The 22915-nt window shown below is 45.6% G+C and overlaps 1 protein-coding gene across 1 annotated transcript in view; it reads left to right on the top strand.

Moving 5' to 3' along the window:
• The first annotated feature begins 3662 nt into the window (after positions 1-3662).
• Positions 3663-22915, top strand: part of col27a1b (collagen, type XXVII, alpha 1b) — a 115872-nt gene continuing 96619 nt past the window's right edge. Inside the window, exons 1-3 of the mRNA XM_061215850.1 lie at positions 3663-3914; positions 9221-9291; positions 17182-18515. Coding sequence (XP_061071834.1) covers positions 3862-3914; positions 9221-9291; positions 17182-18515 — 1458 coding nt within the window. The 5' untranslated portion in view covers positions 3663-3861. The remainder of the gene's footprint in view (positions 3915-9220; positions 9292-17181; positions 18516-22915) is intronic.

Raw genomic sequence — 22915 nt, 5'->3', positions numbered from 1 at the left:
GCCAAAGAAGATCTCTGCGATCTATGGAGTCTGGAATGATGACTAGTAAACCTTATATGTATTTGCTCAGTTATTTCCTGGCATTAAATAATTGTATTAATATACACTCAGTGAGCACTTTATTAGGTATTTATTAGACTTTTTTTTTTTTACTTCTACTACTGTAGCCTATCCACTTTGAGTTATAATGTGTTGTGTGTTCAGAGATGCTCTTCTGCATACCATTGTTGTAATGTGTGGTTACTTTTGTTACTGTCACCTTCCTGTCAGCTTTTATCCTCTGATGTCTCTCATTAAGAAGCAGTTTCTGTCTGCAGAACTGCTGCTCACTGGATTTCTTTTGTTTTTTTGCACCATTCTTTGAAAACTCTAGAGACTATTTTTTCCCCCATTCAGATGGTTGATGTGAACATTAACTGAAGCACCTGACCCGTATCTACATGTTTGTATGTATTGCACTGCTGCCACACAACACAATTGGCTGATTAGATAATCGCATGAATGAGTCGGTGTAATAAAGTAAACATTTTCCTAATAAAATGCTTGGTGAGTCGATGTATTTATAAGAATATAATGTATTCATACATTAATGTTTCCAGAGAGTTGAAACAAAATGTAACTAAGAAATGTACAGCTCTCATTACAATCAAGCACTCTGCAAACACTATATGGCAATGGTGAAACAGCCTCTTCTCTGTAGTCCATGGTGTCCATTATATCGCGGAGGCTTGTGCAGTGACAGCTGTGACGACTGGAGGCCTGCGTGATGAGGCCTGCGTGATGAGGCCTACGTGACGAGGCCTGCGTGATGAGGCCTGCGCGATGAGGCCTGCGTGATGAGGCCTGCGTGATGAGGCCTGCGCGATGAGGCCTGCGTGATGAGGCCTGCGTGATGACGCCTGCGTGACGAGGCCTGCGCGATGAGGCCTGCGTGATGAGGCCTGCGTGATGAGGCCTGCGTGATGAGGCCTGCGCGATGAGGCCTGCGTGATGAGGCCTGCGTGATGAGGCCTGCGTGATGAGGCCTGCGCGATGAGGCCTGCGTGACGAGGCCTGCGTGACGAGGCCTGCGTGACGAGGCCTGCGTGACGAGGCCTGCGTGATGAGGCCTGCGTGATGAGGCCTGCGTGACGAGGCCTGCGTGATGAGGCCTTCGAGGAGCGGCCTTCGAGGAGCGGCCTTCGAGGAGCGGCCTATCGAGGAGCGGCCTTCGAGGAGCGGCCTTCGAGGAGCGGCCTTCGAGGAGCGGCCTATCGAGGAGCGGCCTATCGAGGAGCGTGATGAGGCCTGCGTGATGAGGCCTGCGTGATGAGGCCTGCGTGATGAGGCCTGCGTGACGAGGCCTGCGTGATGAGGCCTTCGAGGAGCGGCCTTCGAGGAGCGGCCTTCGAGGAGCGGCCTTCGAGGAGCGGCCTATCGAGGAGCGGCCTATCGAGGAGCGGCCTATCGAGGAGCGGCCTTCGAGGAGCGGCCTGCGAGGAGCGGCCTGCGAGGAGCGGCCTGCGAGGAGCGGCCTGCGAGGAGCGGCCTGCGAGGAGCGGCCTGCGAGGAGCGGCCTGCGAGGAGCGGCCTGCCAGCCGGGCTTTAATTACCACCACCGCGTCGGACGCGTTTGATCCGGGCTCGGCTGGCTCCTTACAGAGCTTATTTCTGGAGAGACGGGATAAAGTGTACATTGTGACGGTGTGAATGACCGTAATTAAGCCCCCGTCAGTGGCAGCGTGCGTGACTGAGCTGTAATTTCCAGAGGAAAATAAAGTGCCTCTAAAACCTATGGGAGGGACGCAAGGTCCGGGACTTAAACTTAAACACAGGGGGCCGAGAGAAGAGGGTGGTAATGGACTGCAGCCCCAATTAGCAGCACTCTGACGCGGACGCCCATCCAACGCTCGACTGGACGACAAAGATTATCCACAATAAAACGGTGCTGGTTAGGAAACGTTATGTTATGTGGTGATATACACTATCTCAGGTGGTTAAAATCAAGTAAGAAACATATTCGCATGAATGAGCAGTATTTTGTTATTCCACTGGACATTATTAATATACTGTATATAATCCCTTTTTAGATAGTAGCCTATATCACCACAGAGGAAACAAACTAATTCATAAAGTGATATTTTGACATTTTCTGGTGTGCAATATTGTTTGTATCTCTGGACTATAGTATGTGTGTACAGGTTGGAATGAGGTCATGCACTAGCAGGAATGAACTGGAATCTTACCCACTCAATCTTATCCATGCATACCATCATTCCATCCATAAAAAAAGCTTGTCTTGCATGTTACAGGTCTACAAGTCAACATTATCTTCACCCTTAACCTGAAACCGTGTTAATAGAATGGTTTTAATAGGTGTGAAAAGTGGCCACACCTGGACCAGTCCCATTAACCTTTTCTGAGGTCACAGCACTGTCCAGACCAGGACTGTTCAGAATCTCTCCTCATTTCCATCAATTAGACTTGTAATTGTAATTTTGACATCTGTTCGAGCTCCTGTGGGCAAGCCACCAAAGATGAGGAATGTCCGGCTATTGAGGTATTGCTGTTTTGGGTATGTGTAGTACTCAGTTATGAATGTCTTGTGAATACATCTGAGACCTCAGGCTTTGTACTCCATGCTGGCACCACCTATCCACAACATGGCTATTGTCTCTATGACACACTTAAGAAGCAGTGCTGTGCTCCCACGGACCAGGTGACCTTTTAAACAAAAGGGTGGAGCCCAAACATTCTTTAAAGTGGCACACAAGCTCTGTCATGTCAAGTCACTTTAGCTGCACTGAAGTTTGACAACCGGTCACAGTAGATCCTTTTTATTACATGGCCCTAACACTTTGACCATGATGAGGGAAATAAAGAAGTATAATTTGTACAACAAGAAATACATTTTTGAAAGGCACACTTCGTGACATTATTATCTCCATTTTCACTCGCTCTCAAGAGTCCCTACACTGTTCAATGCGAATGTCATAATTTATATGTACCAACGGCGAGAAACGAATGATTATGATTCTAATACGTTATCTGCTGGCACAAAACCTCGCGACTATACCAAGCTAAGAAAATTAAACGGTTATAAATATCCCTACTTACATTTTTCTATTCGACAAGTTCCCCGCACTTTTTATGTTTTCCGTTGCACTTTTAAACGCGTTATTTTATCTGTAACGCATTCGTATGACGTCGGAAAGTGAATAAAAAATGTTCTTTTAACACTTTTAAGAACACGTTATTCTAATGGAAGACAATGCCGAGCATTGGAGATGTCAAAGAAAATATCCGCGTTATATCTGTTGCGGTGAAGACGTCTTCAAAAATGCCGCTCCCGGTTTTAAATTGAATTTAGGCTGAATACTAATGGTGAGTTGGTCAGAACGTTACTGTATGACTGCGCTGGCGGTTATGCCCTGCCCCCTAGTTGCTTATTAGGACCACAGTTTGCTGTAACCCGACACCTGGCGTTGCGGAGCCTATGCCCCAGTCACCCACTGGAAAAACTATTTAAAAGCGAAAAGGATGAGCCCTCCGCTTCCAACTCGAGACTTCTGATTCCAAACCCCCCAGCCACCAATCTTTCTACAATCAAAACGTCCCAAATCCGGATTGGCATAAATGAATAAATTACAGGCGAAAATAAGAAGAAAAACACTCGTGGAGACTTCCTGTCAAACTCTTCTTCAAAATATAGGGATTTATGTTGGGCTTTCTAGGCAAATCTATAGGAGAACTTCCTTCTGGACCATTGTTGCAAGCTTATCCAATGCATAAGAAGGCAGTTGGTGCTTTCTACCCCTTAGCTAAGGAGTCACGCTGTGATTAAAGGATCAGGTTTTTGACTGCCGGGACAAATGAATACAAATGAATTTAGGGATCCGAAGGAGAGATTGCAGAACCTCTCAACTCGTCACAAAGTAAGTCTTGCTTTGCGTCGGCTAACGATGCTTTGTGATATGGAGGCGGAGAGGTAGACGATGTGTCAAATTAATTTGTTTTAGGGATGTTTTATATCACGGAATTGACCCCACATCGAGTGAAGAGACATTTAGCTCTTAAAACGTGAACTGGCTTAATTTGCAGCATGAATGACTGATGGGATTATTTATCAGCCGGCGTTTCCCATGCCCACCTTGAGTTTGGCACAGGTGCAGTGAACAGATGCACGCGTGACAATGATGGGTTCCAGGTTTTGATACAGAGCCATGTTTTGGACAGGCTTGCAGTGGTTCGTGGGCTATGTACACTCTGTTTAATACGAATTGTCCCACTTGAAAACATGCTTTGTATCAGTGTTACACCAAACTCAGGTCTGTTGCAAATATATTTCAGTTAAAACAGCTGAGGGCGACAGAGAGAAGTGCTTCCCGTGTCCCGATCCCCCAGTTCTTGGCAAACGGGAAAATCATTTCAGTGTTGAATATTGAGCTTCAAGCTATGCATCTGTGGAATACACTGCGCTCGCCATAACGGTTTACTCATACATTTCAGGACACAGTGCCTGAACTTCTCTGCGAGTTGTACCCTCGGTGCAGATAGCTCAATCACAGATGGAGCTCTATGCAACTATATTTGCAACACATCTCCACAGATCAGAACACAATATGCCAAATAAACGCGAGTTCTGTTGAACGTTTTTTTTCCTATAGTATTTTGACGTTGTCAACAATTGTAGGAACCAGCTGGAATGGAAAGGAAACGTGTAGTTTGGTCAAGGCTGGACTGTAGTAAAAAGTCACAAGAAAGAATGAAGTAACAACGATGGAGCCGGATAATGCCCCGGACTCCAAACTGAAACCAGCTGGAGTCGGGGGGTGAGTAGAAACTCCAAGAGCTGTAGCTATCTTCATACTCGGTTTAATCGATAGGGGAGTTACTACAGTAGGCAAGTTTAGATGTTTCATTTCCCTTCGCTATTAGCTTATAGTTGCGGACGTGTTGCGCGGTTGCACTGATTTTAGGCTATAGCTGTACGCCAAATTTGTATACAATGCTTTCATATATAAGGAAAAGGCACCTCTATGTACCATAATGCGCTAAGGAGAAACAGTGGTAGGCTGTACTGTTGAGAAATCCGAATGAATGAGTGGAGGAAGAAAAATTACCATATAGCCTATTGTGCTGTATCTTTGGCCAAACCTAATTTCTATTACCTACGGGAACTTTATCCAGAAAATTACATGCACCATATTAGCTCTCTGGATGCTAAGCTTGTCATAAGGTATCCTTAAGAACCATGAACAAGACGAGGCAACCTATTCATTTCATGACCATGCTTAGGCTTTTTCATTTGAAACACCAAATTTAGAAGTGCTTACACTGTCACTCGTTTCTAGTGTAAACTATGAGCTATTATCCCCTCCCCCATCAAAATTCAAGTAGGCTACTTATGGGTGGTTTTGTAATTTAGCGACAGTCCCAGACATGAATGCTGTCAAATACGGCAAAGTTGGCGTGGTAAAGCGGTTGCTAAATGTATAATTCCATTTTTACCAACGAAAAATGTAGGCTCTGGCATTTTTTACTACGTGGAGGCTTTCTGTTGAAATCCGGTTATAGCACAGTTAGCACAGTAGCCCGTGATCTTTTCAGTCCAAGAAAGACTTACTGCTGACTAGCTATGTGGCAAGAAATCCTTTTCCGTGAAACGTTCTCAAATCCGTTTTGCATGTTTAACTTCACAGGAGTGTAGTCGAAGACTTTTCTAGAATATTTTTAAGAATTTGTCAACACGTGACCTAAATCGTTGGACACACTTTCATACAATGACCAATTGCATTTGATAACATTTTATGAAATGGAACTGAAATGGAAAACACGGGGAAATAACGGACTCAAGAAATGCTTCACAGTTACTTTTGATCTCAGCAAGTTGAAAAAAACTCTAAAACGCATTTATTGCGTCCAGATCAGTTGTGAAGTTTTCTTGTTAATTGATACAGCACATTTATATTATATACGTATATTTTATATATAATTAATTTCGTAATATACGAAAATTAAGCTATAAGGTTGTGGACATACCGATCCACTTTAAGTCAAGTTTGGAGCTCATGCGTGTATTTTGAAAATTTCTTCAAATCGCTGTCACCGTAACCTTATGTTTTATCATAATGTATGTTTTATCAAATTTGCTATATTGTGAACGTTTTGCCTTGTTGCTTCAGCCTGAGCTGTAATCCGATCTTCTGCGATACCGGACTGTGTCCGCTGGGTGTCGCCCTACTTGCCTGCCTTTGGCAGTGGGGACCGCGGTTTGCGCGGCTATCCCGTCAGCTCGAATTGGACTGTTATGACAATGGAACTGTAGCAGAACTGGGAGAAGCATGCGCTGCGCTCCAACGTTGCATAGCTCCTGTAAGGACGTGTCGCTTAAGGCTTTGTCTTACGTCGGCGATTGCTTTATTATCAGAAGAATGTATAAAACGCACTTCATCTCTTGGCAGAATTGCCGTGCAGTTTAGCACTGTTATATAGTACGTATATTGGCTTTAATCAGGTAACAGAGGAATAATGTCGTCAGATTTGGAGCTGATTGTAAATACAAGAAAGCAGTCAGAGGAGGACCACCTTAACTGTGGGGAAGGGGGTGGGGTGGACTGGCACCACTCAGCATTTTTAAACAGGAACCATGCTGCTTCTCTGCACAATGTCCCTGTGTCTGTGAATGGCAGGAATTTTCCACTGCACCCAACTAGGCTGCGGTGAGCTGCAGGTGGGCCTGAGTAGGGCGTGCAGGCACATACGCACATACGCACACGAGCCTTGCTGGAGAGTCCCTAGCGCCTCACTGATGGGAAAGAAATCTGGGCATGCACCCCATGAGCGAGATTCCACTCTTCCTCCTATGTTCCCCCCTGTTCCCGTGCCCCTCTGGTCCTATAGCTGTGGTGTGTCCGTGCATTGGCTTGCTCTACGCTTTCGTGCAGCCCTCCAACTAAGTCACCCACGAGCAGGGAGTAGGTTGAGGTCATTGAGGGATGTTTCTAGTTTCTCTGGGAGGATAGTACGCTGGGTTTCCCCCAAAGGTGAATGTGCAGGAAAGTAATTGGCTCAGCAAATAAAATAAGCAAGCTGGGGGAAACAGAGGACAGTTTTAATGTATTCCCTCAAATACTGTTCAAATTAGTCAAGCATATGAGACACATCCTGGTCTTGGGTCCTGACCAAACAGCTGGTTGTTTGAGCTGGGATTGGACACGGCACCAGGATGGGTTCAGCTGTGACAGTCGTGAGACATGCACAGCTCTTCTGAGATCGTCCCAGATCTGGCAGGAAAAGATGTGTTTCCCGTCGCACTGCGCCTCTCGTACAGGATGCCAGTGCACACTCAGCAGGAACGCGAGTCCTCGTGCGAGGGAACTCGACCGCAGGGCGTTGCCGGGGGAAACATGCCCATCCCCATGTGGAGAAAGTCTGTAGTCACTGTCATGGCATGAGCAAGGCATTTCAGTTCAGTACAGTACTGTACAGTTATTTTGCTGACGCTTTTATTCAAAGGGACGTACATTTGATTTGACTGAGCAGCGGCCAGTCCACGCTGGAGCAACATGGGGTACAGGGCCTTGCTTGAAGGCCCACACATGCACAGATCTTATTGTGCTTACACTGGGGTTTGAACCACCAACCTTCTGGGTTCCAGTTAAGCAACCTAGCCACTAGGTTATAGGCTGCCCCAAATGGCAAATACCCCAACAGTCGAATAGAGGAAGTGACGCCTGAGCATAATCACGTTGAACAACTTGAGTAGATTGGGAAAGCAGCTGATGGATCTTCCTGAACGCCCCATCTCTGTTGGGATGGGAAGGCCTGGGGTCAGCCCACTGGGGCACCATTGTTTATAAGGCCTGTCAGTGCCTGGGGTCCCCCTCCCCTCGCCCGGCCCCTGGAGGGCCGCTTGTGAGGTCAGAGGACACAGGATGGTGATGTAGCATCCTAAAATCAGACTGGCAGAATGCTCAGAGCAGTGTGCCGTGCTATCAGCCCACTATCCCAGTGTGTCAAAGGACATCAGCCGTTTCCTGTTCACAAGATTAATGGAGTTAAAACTACATTTAGACAAGTACATTTTAACAGAACATGTTTTTTTTTTGTGATAATAGGCTGATAATAAAAGCGTCTAACCTTTGGTAAAATATTAAAGCGGACTATAAACGTGTTTAACTTTTATATCATGTGTTTAGTGTCATATTTGGGAGATTTCTTTTTTTTTTCTATCAAGGTGTGGTTCTAATGTTTGGATGAAAGTCAAAACCATCATCTGATTTGGAACAACACTGTGCATGAAGTTGAGAATTACATGTGAGCATTATATTTCATAGATTCCAGTATTAGCTGATGCTAACATTTACTGTGTTGCCGATTGCGTAGAACTGCAATATGTTATCTTGTATGAAATCGCATTATGTCATAAGATCATGGAGGGCCGTACCCATATAATCTGTCCCAGGCAAGCGTCAATGCTTCCTTTGAGTGTTTTCTTAAAGGGCACCTTGGAACGTACCCTGAAGTATTATGATTTATGAAGAAGAAGAAAAAAACACTCCAGGCTTAGGGATTGTAATATGAAACTATTTGGCATAAGGTGACTTTGTGGTGCAATCAGCATTCGAATTCTGGATTCGAGTGAGTGATAAGATATCCAGCATTCACTCCTGAGTTTGAATGCTGACGGCTCCACTAAATCAGCGTATGGCTAAGCAGTTTTATGGGAAGTGGGTGGAGGCCGGTCAGTGACAGCCTTGCCAGGCTGTGGGAGAAGGAGGGGCACTGTACACACGCGCACATGGCTCAGAATAACCCGCGGGGCGTGTTATCCTGCAGACCGGCCAGATGCAGAACGCGCTGCGCACACTTCCTGCTGCTAATCATCCAGGTGACAAGCGTGTCTGGGAATCGTGGGGGATTCGCCCCAGCTTTGTTGTCTGACCTCTCCCTTTTTTGGGCGGCGTCCCAGCTGTTTTAGATATTTCCTCCGTAACCTGCACGAACTCTTAGCAACATGTACAGCAGCCTCCCTTGTCTCCATTAAATCTTGTCTGTTCCCGTGAGCCCAGCACCTACCCCATCTCGCACACCCCTGAATGTTACGCGCAGCTGTGGTCTGAATTCCTGTGTCTGTGTGAATGTTGGCAGGGTCATGCTTAGGCCCATGTTCCCTGGATGGGGCTGATAACCGTTATGTCACTCTGTTCCTAATGGCCGTCTCCTTTCTTCCCTGCAGGAGAGCTTTAATTCTCTGTACTGTTTTATACTGTACTTGTTACCTGGGGCTTGCACAAGTACACTCTGAAGGTAAGACATTCTTCATTCTGGCATTTGTTTAATGTGTATTCATAAAGATCTCATAATGATTGTTATTCATGAATTATGCATGTCATTTTCTCCAAAATGTTGGAGTTGGACCATGATTAATGAAATGATGTCATGAAAAGATTTTTCGACATAATCCACATGGGAAAACACAGTTGCCAAAAACGTTCCTCATCAGTGTACCATATGCAAGCTGTATACATGTTCAAAGTACTACTATTACTGTCTTGCTGTCAAATTGATTACGCATGTGTGTAGTAAGTAAGCTCATCTACAGTAAAAGAACTGAAACATCCTTAGGTCAATCAAATAGGCCATACTTCTGTACTAATGTGACAGCTTAAAATATGGTGAAATGTCCTCGTACGACAAGAACCAAAAAAAACAATATTATTACAACAATTAAAGTATATTATAACAGCCAAATAATTGTGAACTTTTGTTCTCTCTGCGTTTTCCCCATCAGCAGCCATTTTTTTTTGCCGTGAACTACCTTTTCAAACTGTTAGCCGCTATGAGCACACGTCAGGATATCAGTGTGTGGTCCGCGATGCTTTCCTACCTTTTCCTTCAAGGTTCCAAACTTCTGAAACACAGTGACACACTGTTTGTGCAAGTAAAATACTCAAGAGTAATGAAGGTTTGGTAGTAGGGTGAAGCATGCTTTTCTTTCATTCTCTCTTTAGTGTTTGATTTTATTGGTTTGTTACTTTTGGACCAGTGGTAAAGAAGGAAAAAAAGGAGTGAAGATTGAAAGTACTGCTCAACTACAACATGACAGTAGTAAAATAAGCTCATTGGTGTAAGCAAAGAACATGATATTGTAAATCGATCAATTTCTTTGGTGAGGGAGAAGTGATGAAAGTTGCTTTATTGTTTTTAAATAACATGGATACCATGTGCATTCTGGAGCCAATTTGGCTGAATCCAAAGAGGCCAATGCGTCAGCAAAGGAAAAGTTCATCTTTAAAATGCTGCGATTATGAGTTGATTACAATGTGTGGCATGTTTCCCTATATTTAAGTGAGAGGGAAGATGCAGTAAAAGCCACACTGAAAGATGTCTGTTTTGCGTGTTCTTCCCAGGCCAAAATTCCCCCCCCGGTTTTTTCCAGCCTGTTTCAGCTGCTGCCCTGCAAGTGGTCCAGCGCTGGTTTATAAACACCTGCTTATGCAGTGAGGCTGGTTGACCTCTGGATTGCCTCTGTCTCTCCGTCTCAGTTCCCAGTAACGTTCTCTGGTGAGGTGTTCTGGCACCACATAATGGGCATGTAACTCTGTGATCCCATCCAAGAGAAACACAGTCATCTCTGAAAAGCTTGATAGTAGAGCCCTGAAAGGCAAAAGCTGCTATCCACTTTGTGCTACTACATTAACCCTTAGTAGTCTTGACATTCTGCGTACTCCCCTTGTCCTAAGGGTAAGAAATGACCGCCTTCACTAAACCTCTAAAATATAGAAGAACGAAGAAACAACCTGTCACTTGTCACAAAATTTGTCTTCAAATTTCAAGTTAAACATAGCGGCATGTCATTTTTTTACCCTTAAGACAACACAAGGGTTAAATACCGGTATCAGAGATGAGAAAAACACTAAACCTGGTCAGGCTCGCTGGGCTGCACAAGATGTCACAGCTAAGACCCGTCTAAGGCCTGCCTTAACCGGTGAATTTCTCCTGAACGAGCTGGGTCCACAGTGCACGAGCCACTGCCAGCTCCTTTGACCTGAAAGGACTTAGTGTGGAACAGGTCAAGGAGTTGATTAAAGGACTACTGGGAGCTCATTGTTGTGTAAAGAAGACCCGGAGAGGGCACAGCTGGACAGCCTGAAAGCCTACTAACCGTTCTGCACAGAGTGCCAAAGTTATACAGAATTAATTCGGAGAGGAAACACGGAAAATCGTCTGAATCCCCTCTCCTCCTCACAGAGAAGGCCGCTGGTTGTTTGCTGGTTGATTAATAGCTGGGCCCAGTTTTAGCCAGGTCACTGCGCGTGTGTTTACTGTAGCCTGACACATCCAGGCCGCTGAGGTCATGCCTGCACAGCTGGTTGTGCCTCGGGAATCTGAGTCACATAAACCCACGCTGTGTGAGAATAATGCATGGCCCAGGGCACACGATCACCTTCTGGAAACTCCTGTGCTCTTTCTGCACCCTCTTATCTGGCTGGTATATGGATTCAGAAAAAGTATATGCTCATTTTCTGCTTGATTTATTCCTGACTGTTGTCACTAAATGTACAGTTTGCATGGATGCACACAAAAGGAAACAACAGTGTCGTGTACATTTCTGCAGCTGGGCTCTTAACTGATTTTAATGAATAGGAAGGTTCCTGTCATCCTGTCCTAATGGATTAGAGTGCCGTTTCCCTTTACTAGTTCAAAAGTGACTTTCTGAGTCACAGATGACAAGTGTCTAGACTTTTCTTTGATCCTTTTCTCATTGTAGAAGTACCTTTTCCTGCAGATATCTTTTAAAAGTTCCCTGGTACGCAATTCAAAATAGGGAAAAACATCAATCTCAATTTGAGTATTAAAAACATTTTTTAAATGCACATTAATGAATTCATATTTTTGTGTAATTACACAACAGCAAGGAATTAATATGTGTATCTATGCAGTGTTGGCCCAGGAAATGGGATTTCATTCCAAGGCACATACCCCTTGAAAAGTCCACAAGTAGTGTCTCTTGTAATTGTAACCTTAGTTAATAGACCCATTACATTTTCAAGTATATTAATTGCTCTTTGACTATTGTTTTATGCAGGTGTAACATTTCTGAGTTGTTGGGTTTTGGTTCCTACCTGCTGTTGTGTGTGGGGGGACAGTTTAGTGGGGGAGACAGTGTGGAGTTGTCAGTTACTGTCGTGCCGTATTGGTTGTCGTTATTGGAATAAATAAACAGTGATAATATCCATTGTAACCCGTGCGTTACTCAGGCCAGAAGGACTGGAGAAAGCTACCCCTACAAAAATAAGGGTTACATAATCATTTCAGCTTGGTGCAACTGGCATTTGCTTTATGTTGTTTCCATAATGGCCTTTCAACCTTTGAACCACAATGGTCAGTTGGAAAGGATTAACCATTTTAGCTGTTATTACACGACCTGGTACAAACAGCTCTGCAGCTGATCCATGGGGGTTTGAGGTCCTCACTCCACAGTGCTTGAGTCACACTATGAACCTCTCTGAATCCCACCGATTACAGCGTGACCTGCCACCTAGATGGCCTTCTCTCGTTTCTGTAACCAGCCTGATTTGGTTTCGTTGATGCATGGCTTGGCCGCTGGTGCTAGTCACGATAAACCGTTTTGACGTATTTGTCATGCGAGGCACGGCCTGTTGAAAGCTTACTGGAAAAATGTGTACGCCTACGTTTAATTTCTGTATTCTGGATTTGATGATATCTTGATTTTTGGCGTACACATTAGACGTAGAGCAGTGCCTCTCATATTGTTACAGTCATTACATCTGCATGCGGGGGATTTGTGAGGTCTGCCATCAGTTTTCACACTTGCTGCTTTATTTACAAAGGCCACGGTGCCAATTTATTGCTGTCTGGTGCCAGTATGCAGCTGCAGCTATGCACAAAGTGGCGTACTGCTCCCCGGCGGGCGCACCCCGATAAACTCCGCAGCTTCATGGCATGCGACCGCAAGACACATTTTACAGTGCCAGAAGGTCTCCAGCAGACTGAATGAACTGTTATTAGTGCACTGGGGAGATGATGTCATCGTCCCGTCGATTGCTGGCCAGTGAGCCCTGTTATAAAGAGTGATGTCATGCCTGGCCTCCAACACGTTTGGCTGTTTCACCTACTGTATAGGGGATGTGAAAATGTTACTGGCAGAGAGCAGTGCTGGTTGAAAAGTCATTCTCAGCATCCAGTCCTTCCAGGGCATTCGTAGACCGAGTGAACTCTGACGTCTCCACATTGGTTTAGTTACAACCAATGAATGTGGCTTCCTTCAGGCCTTCGGTTGCCAGCAGCCTGTCGGGTTTGGTGGAAGTTTGTGGGTGAAAGGTATTTTCTTCTCCTTGGACTAATTTCAGCTGCTGTTACGAGGTGTCTCCTCATGAAATCGGATGTGCGTGTTCACCGTTATACAAATTCGCCAGAGACTGAGGGTTGAACGTAGACGTTGCTGTGTGCAGTAGGCCCTGTGGAAAGCTTTACCTCACTGTATACAGCGTTTTTCCACATGTTTTGTTTATAGTCTCTGTTGTTCTGATCAGCAGCTACCGATCTGGGCACGAAAGTGGTGGGCGAGTTTATTTTGAAATGCATTGAATCATGCACTGGGAAGGATTCTTCAATCCCCTGGCTGCAGCTCTGGTTTCAATGAATAGCATAATTGAGCAGTTCCCGTCTATGAAATAAGGTTTTTTAATTATACTGGCTGCTATTTCATATGAACATTTTGGAAAATTGGTTGACTACAAAAGGTCTCATAAAAGTGCTATAGAGCAGTAATTCGAACTACCCCCAGGAGAAGGTTAAACATGCCCTCGTTTCCCTGGAAAAACCTATCCAGCTCTGAGAAATTAGCCCTGTTTGTCTCATTAACAGTCTACTGTTTTTCACAGCTATTAATTTTTGTTATATGTCAGCACGCACTCTTCTGTTTAGTCCGTAATGTCTGACTCAGCCAAGATTTGCAGGGGAGGGGGTAGCTAGAGAACTGGCCCTGCTCTCCAATGTGATTTCATACCGCAGGGCAGAGCTAGAAGATGACAGACCATTTTATTGATTCAAACCTCGGGAGATTCGCATAACTCTCGTTAACATCTCTTTTTTTCTGTCGTCTGGTCATACTGTAGATGAGTTATAATAAGACCTCAGCTTTCTGTTCCCAATATTTGAAAAGGACCTCATCTGTCTTCATTCCTGGATCTGGATATAGGTTCATGGAAAACGGTTGTGATAAGAACTTACAAGTCTACATCTTGGTACAAATTTCATGCAAACAATATGTTTTTCTTGCCAGGTCATCATATGGGTAAACTTTATATTTACGCTCAATACTGTATCTTATGTGCAGCTATGACACAATGAGCTCAAAAAGGAGATTGAAAAAGGCGTTGATTTAAGAAGAAACACATGCTCTCATCTGTTCTAGCGAGCCCTTCCTGTCTCTCCCTGAATAGCTATGAAATTCCCACGATAATAGTAATTCAAGGAACAAGCAGGCAAATGACTCACTTGGTAGTACTGTACATGAACAGCTGCATGATCTTTCATGTGATTCAGTGATTCACATTCACTGTTGCCCCAATTTCAACAGTTGTCTGCCAGCCCCTGGTCCAGTTATTCCATGGGAATAAATCGCTGCTACATCTCAAAGTGTGACAGGTTCTATGACCTCACCATTTTCAGAAAAATCCCCCTATGCGTTCCATGTAGGATTCACCTGGCAGATATGGGGCCCAAACTCACATTAGTATAAACACATTTGTGCAGTACTGTATGCATTCTGGACGTCCAGCTGCTCCCCTCCGGGTTGAGATCCCGTAGTATCTGACCTACATTCACTACACATTTCCTAGGAAGAGTGTGGATAATTCAAACCTGAGTTAATCTTGACAAACAGTTTATTACAATGGAGCACTCTGCCTCTTGTCTGGTTTCAATCTGAGGCCTGTGATGATGTAAGGCCTTTTGTTAGCTTTTGCACAGCTTCCAGCCGCAGACCTCTAGCTGGGGATTCCTTGAATGCAGACTGCTGATTCCGTCTAACCCACTTTTCAGTGAGGGAACGAAGGCAGAGCTTTCCACATCACATAAACATGGTGCGGCGAGCCAGTGCATCACCTATTTATTCAGCTTTTTAATGTTATAGAAACAGTCTGGGCCATTACTCCACATGTAAATGGGTGACTCTTGGGGTCTTATCACGTATACGGTCAGATGAAAACACGTCCAAGCACCGTCTTACTGTCACTGGCTTATTGGGTGCTGAGGATAAACAACAAAACTATTTATTATGTATGAGAAGTAATAGATAGAAGAGTAATATAAAAAGTAATATAGAAAGTAATATAAAAATTTTAATATCTATTTGACTAAAGGCTGTTAAACATGAAGCTGAAGCTGTACCCCTGCATACATTGAAAGATACAGCCACTGAGCACTTTATTAGGTAGACCTGTATACCAGCTTGTTCATGCAAATATTTAATCAGCCAATCATGTTGCAGTAACTAAATGCATAAGAGCATGCAGACATGGTCAAGAGGTTTGGCTGTTTCTCAAACCAAATGTCAGAATGGGGAATAAATGTGATCTTAGCGACTTTGCTTGATTATTGGTGCCAAACAGGGTGGTTTGAGTATTTCAGAGACTGTGTCTCCAGCCTCTAGAGTTAGCAGAGAAATGTGGGAAAAACAAAAACATCCAGTGAGCAGCAGTTCTGCAAAAATGTGTTGTTAATGAGAGAGGTCAGAGGAGACAGGCCAGACTGGTCAAAGCTGACAGGAAGGTGACAGTAATGCAAATAATCACACATAACAATAGTGGTATGCAGAAGAGCATCTCTGAACACACAATGTGTCAGACCTCTTAAGTGAATAGGTTACAGTAGCAGAAGAGAGAAAAGCAAGTCTAATAAATATCTAATAAAGTACTCACTGCATGTACAATATAATGTTTAAAAACTGCATAGAGTAACAGTGGCAGCAACTAAATGCATCTGGCTTTCTTCACAGATGTTAACATAAATGCATTAAAAGATGATACGCACTCACTGAGCACTTTTCTGACCTGTACACCTTTTGTTAATGCAAATATTTAATCAGCCAATCGTGCGGCAGCGACTAAATGCGTGTCACTTTCTCCCCGCAGATGTTGACATAAATGCATTAAAAGATGATACATACTCACTGAACACGTTATTGACCTGTACACCAGCTTGTTAATGTGAATATTTAATCAGCCAATCAGCGACTAAATGCGTGTGTCTCTCTCCCCGCAGATGTTGACATAAATGCATTAAAAGATGATACACACTCACTGAACACGTTATTGACCTGTACACCAGCTTGTTAATGCGAATATTTAATCAGCCAATCAGCGACTAAATGCGTGTCTCTCTCCCCGCAGATGTTGACATAAATGCATTAAAAGATGATACACACTCACTGAACACGTTATTGACCTGTACACCAGCTTGTTAATGCGAATATTTAATCAGCCAATCAGCGACTAAATGCGTGTGTCTCTCTCCCCGCAGATGTTGACATAAATGCATTAAAAGATGATACACACTCACTGAACACGTTATTGACCTGTACACCAGCTTGTTAATGCGAATATTTAATCAGCCAATCAGCGACTAAATGCGTGTCTCTCTCCCCGCAGATGTTGACATAAATGCATTAAAAGATGATACACACTCACTGAACACGTTATTGACCTGTACACCAGCTTGTTAATGCGAATATTTAATCAGCCAATCAGCGACTAAATGCGTGTGTCTCTCTCCCCGCAGATGTTGACATAAATGCATTAAAAGATGATACACACTCACTGAACACGTTATTGACCTGTACACCAGCTTGTTAATGCGAATATTTAATCAGCCAATCAGCGACTAAATGCGTGTGTCTCTCTCCCCGCAGATGTTGACATAAATGCATTAAAAGATGATACACACTCACTGAACACGTTATTGACCTGTACACCAGCTTGTTAATGCGAATATTTAATCAGCCAATCAGCGACTAAATGCGTGTGTCTCTCTCCCCGCAGATGTTGACATAAATGCATTAAAAGATGATACACACTCACTGAACACGTTATTGACCTGTACACCAGCTTGTTAATGCGAATATTTAATCAGCCAATCAGCGACTAAATGCGTGTGTCTCTCTCCCCGCAGATGTTGACATCCTCCAAAGGCTGGGCCTCACAGGAAAGAAAGCTCCGGCGGCGTCTGCGACCCGCTCCGTTCCCCAGGGGGTCATCCCCTTCAAGTCGGGCGTCATCTTCACGCGGCGGGCGCGCCTCGAGGCTCCCGCGGCCTCCGTCATCCCGCCGGCCTTCGGCACCGACCTGGCTCTGATCCTCAGCCTGTGCTCCCACCGGGTCAACAGCGCCTTCCTCTTCACCGTCGTGTCCAAGAAGAAGAAGCTGCAGCTGGGAGTGCAGTTCATCCCGGGGAAGATCATCGTCTACGTCGGGCAGAAGAAATCTGTGTATTTTGACTATGACATTCACGATGGCCAGTGGCACAACCTCGCCATGGACATACGAGGCCAACGGGTCACTTTATTTACTTCTTGTGGGAAGCAACGTGTACATGCAGATTTGCATTTTAAAAAAGAGGAGACTCTAGATCCCGAGGGCTCTTTCCTCTTGGGCAAAATGAACCACAATTCAGTGCAGTTTGAAGGCGCCATCTGTCAGTTTGATATTTATCCCTCTGCCAAGGCAGCTCACAACTATTGTAAGTACATTAAAAAACAGTGCAGGGAGGCCGACACTTACCGGCCAAACCTGCCACCCCTAATCCCTCTGTTGCCTAGAGATCCAAATATTACTGTCACCTTCAACACCCCGCTTGCATTAACTGAGATTACCAAAAAGGCCTTCAGTCCGAGTCTGTCTCTGAGAAGTGCTGGGACCAGTGTGAAGTATTTGGTCCCGACTGGTCGTCTGACGGCTCTCAGCTCTGCCCCTGTACACGGGACGTTAATGCCCCCGCACCTCGCCTCCTCGCCGCCCCCACAAGGCACCGCAGCGCCCCCCACGGTCCACCCCGGACTACAGCGCCCCCAACAGGCCCGGACCCAGACCGTCACAGAACCCCTCAGGACAAGCAAGGCCAAACCTGCCACTCCGAAGCCTCCAAAGCCAACCCCTCACGAAGGCCCCAAAAGAACAACCGCTAGATCGGATGTCAAAAAGAAACCCAAAGCCACCAGCTCCATCGTCACCGCTGCCACCAAGCCAGGGAAAAAGAAACTGGACGTCCACACTTCTGCCGCACCCGAGCGGGCAGCGTTCGGTCGCGGTACTTCCGTCCTTCCGAAGAGGCTGCAGCCCACCCCGGCCAAAAAGAAACCGCATGACCCGAAAGCGACCACCCCACTTTACGCCAAACCCACCCCGTTCGTGCCCGTCACCCTGGCTGCCACCGACGGCTACCAAACCTACGACTTGGAACCAACGCAGTTCTCTCTCCTGGGACTAAAGGGAGAGTCAGGACCAATGGTAAGAGCATTCCCATAAATGCCATTGTTGGAAAGCGTATTCCAATGTATGCATGCCGATGGGTAACTATGTGTCCTTGTGTGCCCGTATGTATTTTGAAGTTTACATGCGTGTATGTCAGTGCTTCTGCGGTCGTGCCTACGCATGATGTGTGCGTGGGGTGAGGGGTTAGGGAGCGTTACCCACATGAATGGTGTAGAACCCAGCATGACCGCAGTGTGTGGCGTTCTCATGTTTTAAACTCAGCGGAGCGGTTAGACCGGACCGTGTTCCATATGTGAGGGGCTCTCGATCCCTCCTTTGTTCTGCCTGTAATCCTGGCAGATGTTTCTGCGCTGCTTCTGTTGCTCGGAAGAGGGCAGCCCGTTGCTGAGGTGCTTGAGGGACGAGGTTAGCCCTGTTTCTTCAAAGACCGTGAAGAGGAGACCCCCACTGGCAGGAGGGCGACCTGACTGTGTGGTCTTGCCCAGCAGAGAGGGGCTGGAGGGGGGGTGGGGGGTGGGGGGTGGGTTAAGGAGTGTTTCCATACCAGATGCCAAATACAGACTTGCCAAAGTGTGTGTTCCATGATCACATATGATGCAACGAATTTGGCTTTCGCAGAATATTCGCTCAGTCAACATTTTGTATTCACACTACGGAAATCAGCCTTGGAAAGATTTTTTTTACACAAAGTTAATTTAGGATAGTCAAAATATGTGATGGAATCGCCTAATACCTATTGAAAGGACTCACCAAACAGGCACATTCTGCTCTTCACTTCAGCCACGGAGCTTTAAGTAGACGTCATGCTATCAGGATTTATTTATTTTCTTGGGTTTGTCGCATTGTCGCAAAGAACTCCAAGGTTCAGCAACGGATCGTGGCTTTTCAGGAGACCGCTGGTTAATGTGAGATTTCCTTTTTGACACGCAGGTTAGAAATAGTCCTGTGTGTGGAAGGGCTTGAGTGTCCCTGCTGAAGGCCTGGCGCCTTAGCACCAGATTCCTCTTTGAGATTGTGTGAGTGGGGGAGCGGAATGAACTACTTTCAATGCCAGGTCAAAGGTCAGGGGGAGGGACGGGGTCAGTAAACATTTAACTGTTTAGCTCCTTGTCACTGATACTGGCTTCTTGCAGAGTCTTTAGCAGGCGTCTCTTTACGTTTTTACTGATGCAGGTAGCAGATGGATTAGGCCTGGACTGTCTTTGGTCTACAAAGGAATCTCCACCACCGATAGAATAATTGTGACTGTAACTGTCACAACAACTAACTAATAATTATTGCAAGTATTATTTTAAAATTTTAGTGTTGATACTGCCGGTAATCCCTCCCACCCAGTTCATCTTAGAAATTGTTGTTGTGTGGGCTTTAGTGAACATTGCAGTTCTGCTTTGACCACGTGCAGGCTGTTGTTACCATGTAGTTTGTCCCTCAAATAGTGTGTGTCTCTGTAATTAAAGCCCAGATTGTAGGCCTGGATGGTAATGTGACTAGCATGCTGAAGTGGAGGCACATGTCTGTCATTACCGTAGCCTTAATTACCGGTGTGTAATGTGCTACACCTTGTTCTGTCATGTTGACTACCATAAACTTTTCACTGCTTTCTCTATTTATAGGCATCCGTATAAAAGCAGCACAAAAGCAAAATGACCAAGTTTCTCTTGAGTGTTTGCTCATGAATTATGTAACAAATCCAAAATGGTGTTAGAGCTTGTGTGCTTCATGTCGTCATGTCAGATATGGACAATGAAGGTTTCTGCATGTGGACCTACTGTGAAGTGAAAACAAATAGAGCTTGGACAGAAGCAATGTAAAGGACCCCAAAGACATTGCTTGATTGGCAATGCAATGATCTGTCCTCCCGACATATTGCTGACCTTTGAAAGGAAAGTTCACATGTTTGAACAGCTTTAAATAATATGAGAAAAGATGAGTAATGATTTTGCTATGGGCCACAAGGTGTGTGTGCTTATGAGTTGCGTTCTTATTAAAACACTCTAGCGGTGCCCAGATGGTAGGCTAACTGCTTCGCTTATTTTTAGAGCGCTCACATGAGATGTGGATGAACTTTCCATTCACTCGGTGATGTCTTTTGTGGACAAAGAGGAAGCCCTAATTGATGAAGTCCTGCGGTCTGTGTGAGCTCTGTGCAGGGTGTTTCACTTCGTCATTTGACGGAGTTGAGTTTCTCTTATGCGTCGACACTGATTGCCTCTGATGTCCCCGCGTTCCGGCGCGTCCCACAGAGGACATTGCGGTGAGGTCGCCGTGTGGCTGTGGGTGGCACCTCCAGCCGTGGACCGTCAGCTGTGCAGCCAGCGAGGTGGAAAGTGTGCTTGAGTGACGGTCCGATGCCACCAACTGTGCACCAAATTGCGTTGGGCAGAGCGAGCGGAAAGCTTGTCGAGGAATGCCGTGCTGGGCCTGTGTTATTCTTCATGATTACAGTAAAACCAGCGTCATTAGATCATACTTGAGGGTAGAGAGCAGTTGAAGTCAGGCTTTCTGCTTATGTTTCCACGGCGGGGAAATGGCCTACCTCATCCCTACCTGAGGCGGTTTGGTTTCCATGTTGCTGACATCATGCTCTCGGAGCCCCAGTGGAAAATGGGTTTGCCATGGAGGCGCAGACTGTGGTCTGTAATCAGGAGACAGCGATCAGTGATTGTGCTCATTAATGGAGACCATGACTGTGTTTGGTAATAGGAGGGCAACGACTGCTCGGAGTTGACCGAGACTGTGCAGAGTAATGAGGAGGTGCTGCAGACTGTGTCGAGTAATGAGGAGGTGCTGCAGACTGTGCAGAGTAATGAGGAGGTGCTGCAGACTGTGCAGAGTAATGAGGAGGTGCTGCAGACTGTGCAGAGTAATGAGGAGGTGCTGCAGACTGTGCAGAGTAATGAGGAGGTGCTGCAGACTGTGCAGAGTAATGAGGAGGTGCTGCAGACTGTGCAGAGTAATGAGGAGGTGCTGCAGACTGTGCAGAGTAATGAGGAGGTGCTGCAGACTGTGCAGAGTAATGAGGAGGTGCTGCAGACTGTGCAGAGTAACGAGGAGGTGCTGCAGACTGTGTTCAGTGACGGGTAGGTTCAGTAGTGAGGTAGCAGTGACTGTGTTCAGTGACGGGTAGGTTCAGTAGTGAGGTAGCAGTGACTGTGTTCAGTGACGGGTAGGTTCAGTAATGAGGTAGCAGTGACTGTGTTCAGTGACGGGTAGGTTCAGTAATGAGGTAGCAGTGACTGTGTTCAGTGACGGGTAGGTTCAGTAATAACGTAGCAGTGACTGTGTTCAGTGACGGGCAGGTTCAGTAATGAGGTAGCAGTGACTGTGTTCAGTGACGGGTAGGTTCAGTAATAACGTAGCAGTGACTGTGTTCAGTGACGGGCAGGTTCAGTAATGAGGTAGCAGTGACTGTGTTCAGTGACGGGTAGGTTCAGTAATGAGGTAGCAGTGACTGTGTTCAGTGACGGGTAGGTTCAGTAATGAGGTAGCAGTGACTGTGTTCAGTGACGGGTAGGTTCAGTAATGAGGTAGCAGTGACTGTGTTCAGTGACGGGTAGGTTCAGTAATGAGGTAGCAGTGACTGTGTTCAGTGACGGGTAGGTTCAGTAATGAGGTAGCGGTGACTGTGTTCAGTGACGGGTAGGGATGTGTATCGTTAGGATTTTATTGATACCGATACCAATACCGATACTCCTTATCGGTGCCGGTATTTATCAATACGCTTATCGATGCGACGGCGTGTAATTTAGTGTATAAAATAAAGACGTTACAAGATGGTAAAAGATTCAATCGTTTTTTATTACCACAAGGGGGGTAACACCAGCAACATCATTAAACAAGTTACAGCACCTGCCTATTAAGCCCTTAGCAAGTCAACATGTGCATGTGCAGATCTTCCCCTTTAATGATTCATACACTCACCATGACTTGATGAAGAAGCACTGTCGGAGTCTGCCTGCACGGAGGAGGGCACGGTGTTGTTAGCGTCTGCCGGGTTGCTAACTTTAGAGGCGTTGTTTAGGCAGTCAAGCACGCCGCACTCCTTCAGCTTTATGCTATGGGTAGACTGCAAGTGTTTCATGATGTTGCTGGTGTTACCCCCCTTTGACGCAACTACTTTCTTGCATATATTGCATTGAGCCCAGGATTCATTGAGTTTGATGAAGTGTGCCCATACCTTGGAGCGCTTTGCTCTTACGGCCGACCTATTGACTACTAGAGAAAACAACGGGGCGCTGCGTCATAACCTGTCGACGGCGGCAGTGTCATAATTACGCGACGGTTAGGTAGACTCTTAAAAAATACCGAAAACAGTATCGTTTGTCCAGAATCTTTAGCAGTACTCTGGTACCGACCAATTAGCAACCGGTACCAAAAAATACCGGCTCTCGGTACACCTCCCTAGTGACGGGTAG

Source organism: Conger conger, chromosome 12, assembly GCF_963514075.1.
Source record: "Conger conger chromosome 12, fConCon1.1, whole genome shotgun sequence".
Classification (NCBI taxonomy): Eukaryota; Metazoa; Chordata; class Actinopteri; order Anguilliformes; family Congridae; genus Conger; species Conger conger.
Note: the sequence above shows the minus strand (reverse complement) of the source record. Positions and strands in the feature narration are given on the sequence as shown.